Genomic DNA, 17,935 nt, shown 5'->3' with positions numbered 1-17,935 from the left:
ACCCGGCAAAAACGGCTGAGCGCCGCACTCTAAGCGCCCCGCCCGGATATGCTTGGCCACGCCTACTTCCTGTCTGCAATCCAGGCCTTCAGTCCCCTCTCTTAAAATAAGCCACGCCCCTCTCCGTCCTATTCGGTCTAAGCGACCGCCCTTTAATGCCGCTCTAGCCCCGCCCACTCAGCCAGTCTATTTGCATATAGAACGCCGGAGGGCAAGGAAGGCGTTTCCCACCTTGAGTGCTGTTTTCCTTGTCACGTGTGAATGGAAGATACGTGTATATTTTACACGTCCATGCATGGAAGCGCTTGCAAGTTTGAGATCAACCAGGAATGACAGAACAGTGCCTTGCCTGGGTGGCTGATAGCTTACCTTCGTCTTGCCATAGGCTACATCTACACTGCCAAATTAATGCGGTTTGGCACCGCTTTAACTGCTTTGACTCAATGATATTTTTTTAATATAAGGTCTGGGCCTCCTCTGCCAAGCTATTTTTTGCCTCACCAAATTACAAACCTAAAGATTCCAGATTATTGAGCCATGGGGGTTAAAGTAGTATCGAACTGCGTTAATTCTACAGTGCAGATGCATCCCAAGTATTGATTAGGACATCATTTTCATTTTGAACCGTGTTCTAAATATTATATTATGATATTATTATATAATATTCTATCATAATATTATATTATAATATAATAATATAATATAATATTATATATATATATTATATAATATGATAATATTGTAATATGTATTATATTATAATATAATATATTATATTATACTCTATATTATATTATATTTTATTATATGTTATTATATTACATAATATTATGATAATATTATAATACATATTATATTATATGTTGTAATATAATATTATGATAGAATAATATTATGATATTATATAATATTATGATACTATTCTAATATTATGATAATCTATCACACATTTCAAAAACCAACAACAGATCTAAATGACATGATTCATAGGCCCCTTCCACACAGCTGAATAAAATCCATATTGAACTGGATCATATGGCAGTGTGGACTCAGATAACTCAGTTCAAAGCAGAGCCTGTGGGATTTTCTGCCTTGATGTTCTGGGTTATGCGGCTGTGTGAAAGTATTTGGGCATTGAAGCTTGGTAGCACTCTTTGGCAGAGAAGGTTAAAGAGCGCGTAAAACTACAACTCCCATGGCGCCCTTGGCAGTTAAACGGTCTGAACATGCAGCGTTGCCTTCTGGGAAATGGAGTCTTGAAGGCGGTTGACAATGGTCGACGTTACTCTCAAGGCCTCGAGGGATGCCCCGCCTCCCCCAGCAGCGCGAGGCGGAGGAGTTTCCTTTCCGTCTTTTCAAACTGGCCAATGGCGGCTTTGCTTTGACTCGAACTGGCCAATGAGAGAGCGAAGGCGCTGGAAATTTAAATCGGGGCCGACCCGCTGCTCCTTCGTCTTCTTCCTCTGGAGCCGCAACGTGTCGGAGGAGACTCTGAGGCCGGGCTACGAGGCGGGAAGGAGGCGCTGCTGCTGTTGCCAGGTGGGTCGGAAAGACGCTTTCTTCACCTCCTTCTTTTAATTAAGGGCGATTATTTCCACTAGGAGAGGCTCATTAAGTCTTAGAGAAGGGGAGAAACGGTTAGAACCGAAACTGAAGGTCATATGGACTGTTTTCTCTTTAAATATAGGCAGGCTTGAGGGGAATGTGCCTTTTTCTAGGCCCAAAAGCCCTCTCAGGTTTGTTCCTTCACGTCCAGGTGGTTCACCTCCCTCCTAAATTCCCCTGGACGTTTCCCTCACACCAGAATATGAAAAAAAGCATAGAGATTTGTGAGATAGCTTCCCCCTCTGGCATTCATCTGCCCAAGTGAATCAGGGGTATATAGCACTGAATGAAACACTGGATAATCACAAGATAACTCAAACCTACATCTGTTGGTAGACTCTGTATGTATTGTTGAAGGCTTTCATGGCTGGAATCACTGGGTTGTTGTATGTTTTTTCGGGGTATATGGCCATAAGTTCTAGAAGCATTCTCTCCTGACGTTTCGCCTACATCTATGGCAAGCATCCTCAGAGGTTGTGAGGTCTCCCTCTGAGGATGCTTGCCATAGATGCAGACGAAACGTCAGGAGAGAATGCCTCTAGAACATGGCCATATACCCCAAAAAAACCTGACCTCACAATCTCTGAGGATGCTTGCCATAGATGCAGGCGAAACGTCAGGAGAGAATGCCTCTAGAACATGGCCATATAGCCCAAAAAACCCTGACCTCACAACCTCTGAGGATGCTTGCCATAGATTCAGACGAAACGTCAGGAGAGAATGCCTCTAGAACATGGCCATATACCCCGAAAAAACCTGATCTCACAACCTCTGAGGATGCATGCCATAGATGCAGGCGAAACATCAGAAGAGAATGCCTCTAGAACATGGCCATATACCCCGAAAAAAACTGACCTCACAATCTCTGAGGATGCTTGCCATAGATGCAGGTGAAACGTCAGGAGGGAATGCCTCTAGAACATGGCCATATAGCCCGAAAAAAATGACCTCACAACCTCTGAGGATGCTTGCCATAGATGCAGGCGAAACGTCAGGAGAGAATGCCTCTAGAACATGGCCATCTACCCTGAAAAAACCTGACCTCACAACCTCTGAGGATGCTTGCCATAGATGCAGACGAAACGTCAGGAGAGAATGCCTCTAGAACATGGCCATATAGCCCGAATAAACCTGACCTCACAACCTCTGAGGATGCTTGCCATAGATGCAGATGAAACGTCAGGAGAGAATGCCTCTAGAACATGGCCATATAGCACGGAAAAACCTACAACAACACAGACTTTATATGTGTTAGCTAATGTGTGACTGGAAGTTGCTGCCAACTGTGAGAGAAATAAGGTTGAATACTATGAAAGAAGAACTTGATTTTCTACCCCTCCTCCATCTCCCTGAAGGGACTCTAGGCGGCTTACATGGGGCCAAGTCCAGGCAGAATAGAATTAAAAACAGAACAGTAGCAAATATCAAATTAAAAATAGCATAAAACACTATAACAGTAGTAAACAAGCATCAAGCAACAGCAGACTAATTTTTGGAGGGGGAAGGAGGCCAGTATGCGAAACTGGTGGTTGTTGATGTTGTTATTATTATTATTAAAGGGTAAGTGGTTCAGTAAGGTGGGTAGAAACGTATAATAGCATAGGAAATAGCATGAAAACAGTATCAGGATTAATTCAGCTTAATTTACAAATATGAATAGTGATGTAATATAGGAATTCGGATTAAATAATGATTAAGGTCATGATCCAGGTCATAGGAGTCATTAATCGAATGCACGACAAAACATCCACGTCTTTAATTCCTTGCGGAATGTGGAAAGGGAAGGTGCCAGCCTAATCTCCCTGGGGAGGGAGTTCCAGAGACGAGGGGCCACCACCGAAAATGCCCTTTCTCCCATCCCCACCAACCACGCCTGAGATGGGTGGGAGCAAAAGAAGAGCATCCCCGGAAGATCTTAAGCACCGTGTGGGCTCATAGGGGAGGATACGGTCGCGCAGATAGGCAGGTCCAGAACCATTTAGAGTGGTAGTTCTCAGCCTGTGGATCCCCAGGTGTTTTGGCCTACAACTCCCAGAAATCCCAGCCAGTTTACCAACTATTAGGATTTCTGGGAGTTGAAGGCCAAAACATCTGGGGACCCACAGGTTGAGAACCACTGATTTAGAGCTTTATAGGTAATAACCTGCACCTCCTCCCAGGGTCCCCAGATGTTTTGGGCTTCAACTCCCAGAAATCCTAACAGCTGGTAAACTGGCTGGGATTCTTGGGAGTTGTAGGCCAAAACACCTGGGACCCACAGGTTGAGAACCACTGTAGTAGACTCAAATCAAGGAAAAGTTTCATGAGAACCATCACTCTGCTTAAGTTCCCCCAGCAACAGCAAGAGCATACCTCTGGGCAGTTAAACCAGGAAATCCCAACTGGATGGCCCCCCACGAGGGTCTTCCTCCAGGGGTAAACCAAGGTTGGGGTACTTGGAAGTCCCTGAACAGACTCAGAAGTGGATTTGGCAGATCAAAAGACAACTTGGCAAAATGGCAATACCGAGGTGCCCTTCCAGACAGGCCCTATATGCCAGGATCTGATCCCAGGTTTTCTGCTTTAGACTAGATTATGAGTCCCCACTGCCAGTAATCTGGGATATACAGAAGACCTGGGATCAGATCCTGGGATATAGGGCCTGTCTGGAAGGGACCTAGAAGAATCCTACACCTTGTGTGACTCTGGAGCAGAACAAACAACTCCGCACCTGTATACTTGCCCACAATGCCCTGCCTCATGCACAGAGGAAGTACTATTTAAAACTAGACAATGCGATTGCTGTTGCCTGTTTTTGGTCCAAAATTATGTGCTCCCTTTATTTTATCATTTTTATACTTATTTATTTATGCAATGCTTTTGACATGAAATAAACAAATTGTGAGCGGTTTGGTGCTTTTAAGTCTTCACTTGTGTGTAAAAGGGATGCAGAGAGAGAGATACCAACTGTATGATTCACAGTGACTACAACAGGAAAGTTTGGTATCCCCTGTTTGAATTGCTCCAAAACCCTCAATTGTCCACATGGATCCCAGCTTCCCTGATCATTCATTGCAGTTCGGAGCTAGTTTCAAACTACATTGTTTACAAAGCTCAGTTGGTGCTAGATCTTTTATATGTTTTAAGCATTTAAAAGATTATTTATAATTGATTTGTATATATTTTTCTAGTTTTAACATTATGTTTTATTGTTATTGTCTGATTCTGGTATTGAATTATTGCTATAGCTTGTAAGCTGCCCTAAGTCTCCCCTCTGGGGGGGGGGGGGGGGAGAAGAGCGGAGTGTAAGTACAGTAAATAAATAAATACAGTAAATAAACTAATGGCCAGAGAGCAGAATCCCCCCAAAATGTGGGAAAGAAAGCCCTTAATGCGCATCAGATCTCTGTAGTTTGTGCCCTCACCATCCGGCCCTCAAATGGGTTCCACGATTTCCTATGGAATCCTCTGCACAGCAGAACCACTGCCTGTTTGATCCCCGTTTGAAACAACATTAAATAGTCATTAATAGTGATGCCTTTGCTTCCTTTTTGTTTATTGTACTCAGGCTTTGTTTTATGCACTAAATTATTAAAAGTATCATGTATAAAATTACCATCAGGCTAATGGTATATATATGAATCATCAGATTTTGTGTTTAGATTTGGGTCCCATCTCCAAGATAGTACATTATATGATTAGCTTCGCTTTGTTGTATTCCCTCACCGAAACATTTTGGATAAGAAATATTCAGCCTGTTTATGAGATCCAGGCTCTCTCACAGCCACGAAGATATTGGCTTCCTTTAAATAGTCACTTGGCTCATTCAGTTGCACTCCCAGTGGAGTGATTTCCTACTGGTTGCTGCCCTGCATCCTCTCCTGTCTGCTCAGTGAGTTAATTAAGGCTTCTCCTGGAATTTGCTGTGATTACATTTGATTGAACATTGTTTTGGGCTGCTCCCAAAAGTTGAGATGGGATTTGTGAGTCAGCCCATCCAACTGCAAGATTATTATAAGGAAACCTTTATGAAACAAAATTAACAAAATGATTCCCTGAGGTTTTATTAGATTGAAATGTTTTTAGGGTTTGCAAGAATTCTCTTGGTTATCATCCCAGAGACATTTTAGAGCATAGAATTTAGCTTCTGAGTTTTAACATCCTAGATTTACATTTATTTATTCTCCCCCCTCCTGATTGTTTCACTGCAGTTTTCATAAGAGTCACCAGAACAAGGTATAACAAATCAAATACAGCTTCCTCCCCTCAAGAAGCAAGAAAACTATTAAAATATCACATCATTACAAACTGTTAATGATTTTGAAGGCCAAATATTTAAATTATATAATTTATTATCTCCTGTGGAGCTAGCAGCTCAGATTTCTGTACTGTATGTTCTAAATCAGGGGTCCCCAAAATGAAGCCCATGGGCAGGGTGCTGCCCTCCAAGATAATTTACTCAGCCCCAGCCCTTAACTTTAGACTTGGGGTCATCATAAGTCTGAAACAACTTGAAGGAACACAACAACTATCCCAATTAACTTGACTCATCAGCCAAAAGCAGGCCCACATTTTCCATTTAAATACCGGTAAGTTTATGATGGTAAAAATCATTCTTCCTTTTAAATGCTGTATTGTTATTCCGTGGGTGTTTTTTTTATGCATTACGTTAAGATATGTGCTATGTTCATGTTTTTTTTCAAGCTATAATCTGTCTCCCCCCCCCCCCCCCCCGGTCTAAGGGACCGTGAACCAGCCCTCGGCTTAAAATGTTTGAAATTTTACATCTAAAATGAAATTTTGTTTTCAGAATTATAAATAACTTCTCTACATCAAGCTCAAAATGTCTACCAATGAGAATGCTGGAGGATCAGCTGTTCGCCTGAACAAATTCAAGAATAAAGGAAAGGACTCCAGTGTGAGTAATTTTACAGTTATCTTCCATTATAGCTCTTGTTTGTGATTAAAAGATGCAGTATGGTTCTAAAATGCTGTGTTTCCATCAGGAAATGAGGCGGCGGCGAGTGGAAGTAAATGTGGAGCTGAGGAAAGCCAGAAAAGATGATCAGATGCTTAAACGAAGAAATGTCGGCACCTTTCTTGATGATGCCACTTCACCTTTACAGGAAAACCGAAGCAATCAAGTAAGGTCCTTCCTCAGAAATTATCTAGCTCCCTCTGTATTATTTAGAGTCTATTAACAGTTAGGCTGCTGGTTGGGTCATTTATTTTTATTATAGATGATAACTGGAGTTCTCTGTGCAATATTTTGGTAAATTAAAAACATACAACACTTTGAAAGTAGTTGCAATCAATAAAAATAAAGTGCAGTGTAGAACAAAAACTGAAGATTAAAAACCTAGCAGATGTAAAGTGCAAAATCTAAAAGCACAGAAATGAATTCTTGAAATACCAGGGGAAAATAAAAACAGACTATAGTGAACAGACTATAGTGGAGGTGTTGTCTTTGGGGATGGCATTTCAATTTTTTAAGTATGTTATGTAATTTGTGCATTGCTGAAGATTTGTAGCAGTTGTCAAATAAGCTTAATGTAAATACAAATTTATTCTTTTATAGGTTGTTGTCCACTGGTCTGTTGAAGACATTGTTAAAGGTATCAACAGCAGTAATGATGAATTGCAGCTGCAAGCTACACAGGCCGCTAGGTAAGCATATAGAGTTAATACTGTTCTGTAGATTGTGCATATGGCAGGCTGGTGATGGGGGTATCGTATAAGCAAGATGTTGAATATGATTTGAGGTTTCGTACAGTCTAGCACAGGGTTCCTCAAACTAAGGTCTGTGGACCAAATGCGGCCCTCCAAGGTCATTTACCCAGCCCTCGTTCAGGGTCAACCTAAGTCTGAAACAACTTGAAAGCACACAATAACAACAAAAATCCTATCACATCAGCCAAAATCAGGCCCACATATTCCATTAAAATACTAATAAGTTTATATTTTTTAAATTGTTCGTAATTTTAATTGTATTTTTAAAAATGTTTTTTGCACTATAAATAAGATATGTGTAGTGAGCATAGGAATTCATTCATTTTTAAAAAATTATAATACAGCCCTCCAACAGTTTGAGGGATTGTGACCTGGCCCTCTGTTTAAAAGGTTTGAGGACTCCTAATCTAACATATGGAGTGGGTTGCTAAAATTCTAATGTAGATCTCTTAATGCTGAAGAAAACCATTTTCAACCATATACATTTTACTGTTATATGCAGCATCCTAAATCATAGCTTTAGTGTAACTGAAAAATCTTTCAGTTCATTGCCGAATAGATTGGCAATAGCCACTATTTACACATGAAACAAGCTGTGCTCAAAATGGACTCATATCACAAAACTGGAGCTAATTAAAGCTGGTCAGGATATTATAATAGATCTAAGAATTTTGTCTATGAAATGTTAATGGATTGACTCCCTTATTCCTTGTAGGAAACTACTGTCAAAGGAGAAACAGCCCCCTATAGACCAGATAATCAAAGCTGGTGTTATTTCAAAGCTTGTGTCCTTCTTGGGAAGAACAGATTGTAGTCCTATTCAGTTTGAATCGGCTTGGGCGCTGACCAACATTGCCTCTGGCACATCAGAACAAACAAAAGCTGTAGTGGAAAAAGGAGCAATCCCGGCCTTCATTAGTCTGCTTGCTTCTCCCCATATTCACATCAGTGAGCAAGCTGTATGGGCCTTGGGAAATATTGCAGGTATGTTCATAGAACTTATATATGGCAGAGTGCATTCTGTTTGTTCTTTTAAGAAATGTGTATACAAAGTGACAGAATAATTCATTAGAAACCAAATGAAGTTTACATTTTCCTGCAGAATCAGGTTGGCATATACCTATCCTTGGAAAAATATCAGGAGTATGAAGAATCGTCTTAATTTGCCTACAGGACCAATTTTGGGGGGTCTCAGTGTGTGTGTGTATATATATATATATCAGAATACAGGATGTTATACTGTGAGCAGCCTTAGGTCTCATATTTAAAGAAAGACAGACAAATAAATAAAGGATATTAATTACGTGATCCTGTGAAAGTCTTGCATTGTACTTGATTGAAAATTGTGCAAATAAAACGATCCTGATGATGTAGAGTAGATGTTCATATGAGTATTTCTAGTGATTTGATCACTGTGTGACTCCTATAGACAAAGCTAAGAATTCCTTTGCAAGAATTAGGTTGATGGGAGCAAAAGGGGGAAAATGCTTTTTGGGTCCCTTGAAGCCACAGGTATTGCATATATTCTCAAAGCTGGGGTTGACAAGTTGTCATCCCTGACACCCTCTGGCTTAGGCTGATTGCATGGAGAAATTCTGAAACTGTCAAGCTGTGCCATCTCTTAATATTGATAATTTCCTTGTGCCTATATCTAATTATAAGAGCGGTGTGGCATGGCTGATGGGTGCCAATAGACACCTTTGGTATACTAATCAGTTGACTTGTGTTGGAAGTGGATCTAGTCAACTTGTTCCTCGCTAGGGTTTTCATTTGATGTCTTTGATGTCTGTAACACGTTATCTCCATGCTCTCCTGTGGTGGTTTTCCTATCTGAAAAACAAATGATTTGATGAACACTTCCTTATGTACATCTGATGACAGCCTTGCCTCAATTTCAGGTGATGGCTGTGGCTACAGGGACTTAGTCATTAAATATGGTGCACTTGACCCACTTTTGGCTCTGCTTGCTGATCCTGATCATTCGTCTATACCTGTAAGTTACTGACTGTTGCTGCAACCATTTTGATGCTGGAAGTGGGTTATGTTTTAGCGGTATCGGTGCTACTAATTAACTTCTATGGTTTGTTATCAGCTTGGCTACTTGCGCAACGTAACCTGGACCCTTTCCAACCTCTGCCGTAACAAGAACCCTTCACCGCCTATCGAAGCCGTTCAGCAGATCCTTCCTACTCTCTTCCGGTTACTGCACCACCATGACCACGAGGTTTTGGCAGATACATGCTGGGCTATTTCTTACTTAACCGATGGCTCAAATGACAGAATTGAAATGGTGGTGAACACTGGAGTGGTGCCGCAATTAGTGAAGCTCTTGGCATGCGGAGAAATTCCAATAGTGGTAAGATGCCTTCAAACACAGATCGGTTGAGTTACGCAGCGCTCTAGGTCCAGCTCCTGAAATGTTCAGGCAGAGATAATTATCCTCTTCGGAGCAGCAGGTTTCTAGAAGCATAGTTTTGGGCTGGAGTGTTCCTTTAACTATCCATAGAGATTTATTGTGACTCTGTTTATTTAAAAGTTCAGACTTCCTGCTTTATTAGTCTATCCAGTGACTGCATGTGCAGCTGGGTTATTTCCCCACCACTCAAAATGTATGAATACATGTAAAGTACCAGCATGTTTTCTGGGATCCACAAGGGAGGGAATTGAGGGCTGAAAATTAATGATAATACAGTGGGTTTCTTAGAAAAGTGAAGGATGAGCTGGAAGCCAAGAATCTGCTCGTGGGTTTCTCATTGTGTATGCTGGAAAGAGACCTGCTTCCATTGTGAGCACATTGTTTGCTCTAACGCAGTGGTTCTCAACTTGTGGGTCCCCAGATGTTTTGGCCTTCAACTCCCAGAAAGCAGCTGGTAAATTGGCTGGGAGTTATAGGCCAAAACACCTGGGGACCCACAGGATTGAGAACCACTGCTCTAATGTGTCTCTTCCAGTGGATGTAATCGGGAAAGAAACTTGGTCAGCTGGAAGTATGTTTTCATTTTTAGAGATGATCAGACAACTGAGAAATCTAGCATGATTTGCCTGTATATCTTATTTTAATTGCAGAGCCGTAGAGTGAAGAATATGGTATTTCCCTGGGATAGATAACTTCATATGTATTCGCCATAATAATGCTACAAAGGGCTCATTACATGAGTAAATTACATTCTGCTGTATATCTTCTATTATTATTTACACTTGCTAAATAGCCTAATTTCTTCTCCCAGACTCCATCACTAAGGGCCATAGGAAACATTGTCACAGGGACCGATGAACAAACTCAGATTGTCATCGATTCCGGAGCCCTTGCTGTTTTCCCCAGCTTGCTTACTCATCCCAAAGGCAACATCCAGAAAGAAGCAGCATGGACTATGTCTAACATCACTGCTGGCCGGCAGGACCAGATCCAGAAGGTTGTGGACCATGGACTCGTCCCATATCTAGTTAGGATTTTGGAAAAGGTGAAAAAAAATAACAATTTTTGGTCTCTGATGTAAAACCTAGTGAATCTGTAAAATAAACAAGCTGTTCACATTTCTGCAGCTCATATATTCATCTGAGATAGGAAAATGTACAGGCAATTTCATCCTTTGGCTTAAAGTGAAATTGTAGTCATTTGTATTTAGATGGAAAACTTGCTGCAATAATACACTATTGCTCATGTTGCATCTAGATCAGTGATTCCCAATGTTTGGACCTCTAGGTATTTTGAACTTCAGCTCCCACAATTCCTAACAGCTGGTAAGATGGCTGAGACTTCTGGGCGCTGAAGTCCAAAACAGCTGGAGGACCAAAGGTTGGGAATCACTGATCCAGATTTTTTTAATGTCCCTGTAGTATGTAAGTGTCAATGTACGTATTTTAAAGTTGCAAGTGATCTTTTCAGTTTTTGAGAGAGTGCAATTATGAAATAATCTCTCTGTTTAATTATCTTTCGTTAAAGAATACAAAATTAAATAGTTTTTATAAATGTTACGTTCTCCAAGAACATGAAGTATAAAACATTGGATCCAGGGTTTCAGTCTACCAGGAGTTTCCCCTCTCTCTTACAAATAGAAAAGTAGGATTTTTAAAATTTTTAATTTATTTTTATTTATTTTGTTCCTGGGTTGTAAATGTTATTTCCTAATTGGTTCTATTATAAAAATATGGGAGAAGTTTATTAAACTGAAAAAACCCTCATTTTTGCGGTACACCCTGCAGCACATTTTGCTATAGTTTTTCAATGAATATCTCATCAGGTCTCAGCCAATTCAACATAATTTGTTTTTGTGACTGCCACAACTACTTTCAAAGTAAGTACCGCACAATAAAATAGGAATCACACTTTCAAACCAGGAACAGATTTTTTTTCCAAATTTTGTTACATAGTGTACTGACCTGGAAATGTCATTATTTAGAACTATGTTAGCTGTACCCACCACACGTTGCTGTGGCCAACCTTCCCTCTCTCTTTCTTTCCCTCCTTTCTTTGCTTCCTCTTTCCTTCCTTTCCTTATTTCTTTCCTTCTCTCCTTCCTTCTCTAACTCTTTCCTTTCTTTCTTTCCTTCCTCTTTCTCTCCTTTCTTCCTTCTCTACCTTTCCTTCCTTAGCTCTTTGCTCCATGCTTCCTACTCTCTTCCCTTCTTTCCTTCCCTCCCTCTTTTTATGCTTCTTTCCCTCCTTCCTTAGCTCCCTCTTTCTTTCCTTTCCTTTTTTCTCTCCTTCTCTCCTTTCTTCCTTCTCTACCTCTTTCTTTCCCTCCTCCTTTTTCTTTTCCTTCCTCTTTTTCTCCTTTCTTCCTTCTCTACCTCTTTCCTTCCTTTGCTTTTCGCTTCCTTCCTTCTCTCTTTCCTTCCCTCCCACTTTTTCTGCTCCTTCCTTCCTTCCTTCCTTCACTCCCTCTTTCCTTTCTTTCCTTTTTTCTGTCCTTCTCTCCTTCCTTCCTTTTCTACCCCTTTCTCTCCTTCCCCATTTTTCGTTTCCTTTCTTCCTTCTCTACTTCTTTCCTTTCTTCCTTCGCTCTTTGCTTACTTCCCTCTTTCCTTCTTTCCCTCCCTCCCTCTTTCTTTCTTTCTTTGTTTCTTTCTTTCTTTCTTTCTCCCCTTCCTTCCCTCCCTTTTTTCTTTATCATCATTTAGCTTTGTGGGGTTTTTAAGTCCTTTTTGGGTTTTTTTGGGGGGGAGGGGGCAGTGGTTATGAGTGATGGTCACTTGTTGGTCTGTTAGGGGTGTAGTGTCCAAATTTCATGTCAATTCGTCCAGTGGTTTTTGAGTTATGTTAATCCCACAAACGGGCATTACATTTTATATAGATTTCTTTCTGCATAAAGCATATTTGTTCTATATTTATTAGAAAACTCCTTAAAAGAGTTGAACAAAAATTCTTAGGAAGTTCTAAAATCACTTCAAAATTCCACATTTTTCTACTTTTAACCCAGGTGTCCAAATTTTCCTCCATCTAGGCTATTTCATGCTCACTCCATAATCATATATATGTTTTTAAAACAGGGGGATTTCAAATCCCAAAAGGAAGCGGCGTGGGCTGTGACCAACTTCACAAGCGGTGGAGCAATTCCCCATATTGTGTACCTTGTTCAGTGTGGAGTAATTGAGCCACTGATGAACCTTCTGACAGTTAAAGACAGTAAAACTATCCTAGTGATTATGGATGGCATTACTAACATCTTCCAGGTAAGTTTGGCAAAAGAAACAGCAGCTGAAATGTCATTTCCAAATTGGACTTTGACATATATTTTCCCTTTAACACTGAGGATTGGGCCCCAATTGCTTTGCGGTTCACCTTACTTTATCTGAATGAAATCTGTCTACTAAGTATGAACTGCTTGAAACGAGCAGTATACCAGAATAGCGAGAAGCCAGCTTTTTACAGTTGCTAGAGCAGAGAGCCCAATGCAAAAGTAGACTGGCAAGTGTATCTGTTGAGGTCAGTTGAGGACATCTTCTGTTACTCAATAAGATACTACTACAAAGCTCGTCAGTCAGACAGGTGCGTGGAAGGTCTGCCATCATACGTTACTTCTTTTGGACTTGTGTCCAAGCAGTCCCCAAGTTACGAACAAGGTTTGTATGTAAGTCAGAACATGTACATTTTCTCAATGTAATCTAAGCTTAAGATAGCATAGGGAATAGTTAACATCCCTGAGGTGTTTGTTTGCTGCCTGTGCCCCTGTTTAGAAGATTTCACCTTCTTTTCTGTCTCTGTGATTAGATTTTGAAAAATGTGGCTTATTGTGGAAACAAGGATTGGTGATAATAGCTTCGGTGGAAACACTTTTCCCCCATGATAATAACTCTTTCAGGAGTGAATTTCCCTTCCGAGGAGTAGATTTCTCTCACCTCCTGTTGTCTCATCTCTCTTCTTAATTTATAAGTGGGATGTTTGTAACTCAGGAGACAGCCTGTGGTATAAGTTACAAATGGTGATGCACATTATTTATTTATTTGTTTCATATATTTATATCGCGCCCTTCTCCCCACAAGGGGGACTCAGCGTGGCTTCACATGAGCATCAGAGGACGCTAACAGCATAAATTCACAATAAAATCATTTAAAAACATTGTACAACATCATCAGTAAAATTTAACAATACATTAATAGATTAATGTGCCAGTAAAACCAAGCTGAGCCGGGAGAATCCATGTCGCAAAATCAAAATTTCCTTTTCCTATTGCTGCTGGTCTCTCATCGAACGCCTGGCCCCAGAGCCAAGTCTTCAATTGTCTTCTAAAGGACAGGAGGGAGGTGGCCAACCTGGTATCCTTAGGGAGAGAGTTCCACAGACGGGGGGCCACTACCAAGAAGGCCCTGTCTCTTGTCCCCACCAACCGCGTTTGCGAGAGTGGTGGGATCGAGAGCAGGGCCTCTCCTGATGATCTTAAGCTTCGTGATGGTTCATTATGATCTCTTGTATAGCTCACAAACTGCTATTACTTGTCCTTCCTTTTGTAGAAGCAGCAAATTTCAATAAGGCTCCCTAAGCAGTGTGCAGTATATTTGTAGCCTAATGTTTGAACTTAGAATGGCCTATTATTATTATTATTATTATCTTTATCTTTATTTTTACCCCGCTAACATCTCCCGTAGGACCTGGTGCGGCTTACAAAAGGCCAAGGCCCTCGAAAAACAACAGCATAACAAATACAACAATAAAACTCATAAAGCAAAACAACAAACATAAAGCAATAGCAATAAACATTAGACAATAACACCACAACACATTTAAAAACTAAGGCCGGGCCAAATGTAATGAATAAAATTTAAAAAGTGCTGGACATGACAGGTGAAATGGATAGGTTTTTAGAGAGGTGCGGTGTGCAGACAATCTTAAATCTCTAATAAAGTGCATTTGGGACATGATGCTAGGAATTTCCTATTCTGGAAAGGCACACTGGAACAGCCACGTCTTTAAGCTCTTCCTAAAGACTGCCAACGTTGGGGAGAGAGTTCTGATGTCCTTGGGGAGAGAGTTCCAGAATCGGGGGGCTACCACAGAGAAGGCCCTGTCCCTCGTCCCCACCAAACGCGCTTGCGACACAGGTGGGATCGTGAGCAGGGCCTCTCCAGATGATTGGAGAGATCGTGTGGATTCGTTCACGGAGATGCGGTCACGCAGATAGGCGGGCCCCAAACTGTTTAGGGCTTTGTAGATAAGCCCCTGCACCTTGAATTGGGACCGGAAAATGAACCTACAGGCCTACAGCAGGGTCTCCTGGTATACTATTGCCAAGTGTAAATGAGGTTAATTTAGCCAACGTTTCCATCACTTTCTTCCCATAGGCAGCTGATAAGATAGGGGAGACTGAAAAGCTTGCCCTGATGATTGAAGAGTTTGGTGGTGTAGACAAAATTGAGGCTCTACAACACCATGAAAATGAGCAGATTTACAAGGCTGCTGCAGTTCTCATCGAGAAATACTTCTGTGGAGAGGTAAGTTCAATCAGCAAGGCAGCAGTTATGTTATGTAACGGCTGCAGTTAAGTCACAATAAAGATAATGTGACATTGCCTATCTGGGTTTAAAATAGGTCCCTCCCTCCCTGGCAGACGTTGCTCTCATTGGGTCTTCAAGGGAGCCCAGTAAAAAAGCTGTTGGGCAGCAAAGGTGGTTGGGACAGATGAGTGAACTCCATGCCTAACATGCTTTAAAGCAAATCTTCAGTTAATACTGTGATAACACTTATGAATATGGTTGTCGCTAACTGGCCCTGACTGTTTGGCCCTAGCTAACCTGACATTATCAGTGCAGGATTTCAGCATTATGGTTTTATTGACGAATTCCTTTCTTTGCAGGAGAAAGAAGATGAGAATATTGTTCCCGAGTCCACACCTGATGGATATGCTTTCCAGATTCAAGATGAAACTGATACCTTTAATTTCTAGTCGATCTTTTGTTTGGCACCGGACACAACTACCAGTCTGTCTGTCTTGTCTTGTCTGCCCCACTTTTTACACTGCCCTTTTTCTATGTGAAAATGTGATGTAGCACTTTGTTACGACTGAAACTACTTGAACCGTTCACAACAAGAGTCCATGCCCTGTGTGGATTCCTTGTCTTCTGCCTGTGTCTCCTTTTTTTTTTATTTTGTATTCCTGTAAACTTTTGCATCTTCGAACTGTCCTTCATCGGTTGGATTTTCCTAGATGTAGTCTGTCTGTGTTGTCCTTGAGAGATGAAAGCAGCGTGTGGGCCTTTGAGTGTCTCACAATTGCCTGCTTGATCCATTCACACCGCCTGGCAGAACTGAAACACTGCGCAGCCTTGACTTCAAACAAAAGGCCTTCTCTTAGGAGCTCATGGAAGAGTAAGAGGCTACTCTGCTTTTGGGATGAAACTGATTTTGAGATTAATTGATGAAATGTAATAAATTTACCTTGCAAAATGATGCAGTTTGAAGAAATTCTTCTTGCCATCTTATCAATTAAAGCAGGGGTCCTCAAACCTTTTAAACAGAGGGCCAGGTCACAGTCCCTCAAACTGTTGGAGGGCCGGATTATAATTTGAAAAAAAATTGAATGAATTCCTATGCATACATCACATATCTTATTTGTAGTGCAAAAAGCACTTAAAAACAATACAATAATTAAAATGAACTATTTTAACAAATATAAACTTATTAGTATTTCAATGGGAAGTGTGGGCCTGCTTTTGGCTTATGAGATAGGATTGTTGCTGTTGTTGTTTGCTTTCAAGTCATTTCAGACTTAGGTTGACCCTGAGCGAGTTTGACGACGCTTGTATTAAAGGGTGCCTTGACATAAGGAAATAGGAGGTCCTGTAAGTGAGGTCGGTAATGCATAAGGCACATGTATAGCAGCAGAAGTTAGTGCCATGCTGTCTGCACAATCACTGCTTTCCAAAACAAGTGATGCTTCATTGCTTTTTTAAGTGATTTTTTTTTTCTATTGTGGGCTGGGGCAATTTATGAAGCAACTTTGGGGACAAAACTGCATCCCTTAGACCATTGTTTTCACCTAGTCTTTTTTCCAGAAATTGGGGTTTAGGGGAAGGCACAGGAATGTCAGGGCTATATGTGAAGATTCATTAAAACAATTGCATGCTGGTTAAGACACCCCCTCACAAAAGAGGCGGTAAATGCCATTACCAGCCTGATATGTAGTGTAGTCCAGGCAAAAACCAAAACCAGTAACACAGTTTAATAATAAGAATATAATAATAATAATAACGCTGTTCTACAAATTTTCAGTTTGTCTCAGTTACGGAAACGAAATCTGCCATTTCTTAATAAATTTAACATGCTGAATTCAAATATAATAATTAAATGTGTTAATTGGCTCTGGTTTTTATGCAACAGCTATTTCAATTTTCTTCACAATAGGTAATTCGTTAATATTATGATAATGCGCCTAACCTTACTGCATTTATATAAACCGTGAATATTTACTAAATTTTAGTCAAATTATATTGCCAATAGTTTATACATGAGAAATATTTATTTAATTAGTCTATTGTTTATGTTGGTGCAGCAAGAAACTATATTAGTAGGCCTAATGCAGTTGAAAAGTCTGAAAGTTTAAATGTCGCTTTAATAGTGACTTTAGTTTATATCCTGTTTGCTTCTCTTGACTTTTCTTTTGTATTCAAGGAAAGGATTGTCTCTTACAATGCTCCAGCAGTAGTCTGACAGCATTGATGGAGTCCATTTAGGGCTTTCTGGCTTTTGCACACGGCACTAATACTGCATCATCAAACTTTCTAGAGTATTTTAGAATCTTCCATAGTGTAAGTCGCAATATGCATTTTTTCAACCATACGTGATCACGTGATTGCTTATATCTTAAAAACTAGAGCCAATATACTTTTTTAAATGTCATTTTCATTTTCAGCACCCCAAAATTATAAAAGAACAGCTATTTTCAGGCCCGCAACTTTCTAGAATCTTCCACAGTGTAAGTCGCAATATGCATTTTTTCAACCATACGTGATTGCTTATATCATAAAAACTAGAGCCAATATACATTTTTAAATATCATTTTCGTTTTCAGCACCCCAAAATCATAAAAGAACAACTATTTTCAGGCCCGAAACTTTTTCTCCGTTGAACAGTGTAATAATAATAATAATACTAGTCAAAGGGAGAGAGGTGTTCCATAGCTGCTGC

The 17,935-nt window shown here is 40.5% G+C and overlaps 1 protein-coding gene across 1 annotated transcript; it reads left to right on the top strand.

The window, feature by feature from the left end:
• Positions 1–1,435: 1,435 nt before the first annotated feature.
• On the top strand, positions 1,436–16,198 carry KPNA2 (karyopherin subunit alpha 2). The gene is made up of 11 exons (XM_060763099.2): positions 1,436–1,539; positions 6,395–6,502; positions 6,591–6,728; positions 7,163–7,251; positions 8,030–8,298; positions 9,213–9,307; positions 9,407–9,670; positions 10,542–10,775; positions 12,805–12,987; positions 15,094–15,243; positions 15,606–16,198. The coding sequence occupies exons 2-11, from the start codon at positions 6,428–6,430 to the stop codon at positions 15,693–15,695; spliced, it is 1,587 nt and encodes a 528-aa protein (XP_060619082.2). The 5' UTR covers positions 1,436–1,539; positions 6,395–6,427; the 3' UTR covers positions 15,696–16,198.
• The last annotated feature ends 1,737 nt before the right edge of the window (positions 16,199–17,935 follow it).

Source organism: Anolis sagrei, chromosome 2 (genome assembly GCF_037176765.1).
Source record: "Anolis sagrei isolate rAnoSag1 chromosome 2, rAnoSag1.mat, whole genome shotgun sequence".
NCBI classification, from domain to species: domain Eukaryota; kingdom Metazoa; phylum Chordata; class Lepidosauria; order Squamata; family Dactyloidae; genus Anolis; species Anolis sagrei.
Note: the sequence above shows the minus strand (reverse complement) of the source record. Positions and strands in the feature narration are given on the sequence as shown.

Excerpts from the sequence above, each read along its gene's own strand:
- KPNA2 (XM_060763099.2), top strand. The coding sequence starts at position 6,428 with ATGTCTACCAATGAGAATGCTGGAGGATCAGCTGTTCGCCTGAACAAA. Across the intron at positions 6,729-7,162 it reads AGGAAAACCGAAGCAATCAA|GTTGTTGTCCACTGGTCTGT; the intron begins GTAAGGTCCTTC and ends ATTCTTTTATAG. Across the intron at positions 9,308-9,406 it reads CTGATCATTCGTCTATACCT|CTTGGCTACTTGCGCAACGT; the intron begins GTAAGTTACTGA and ends GTTTGTTATCAG.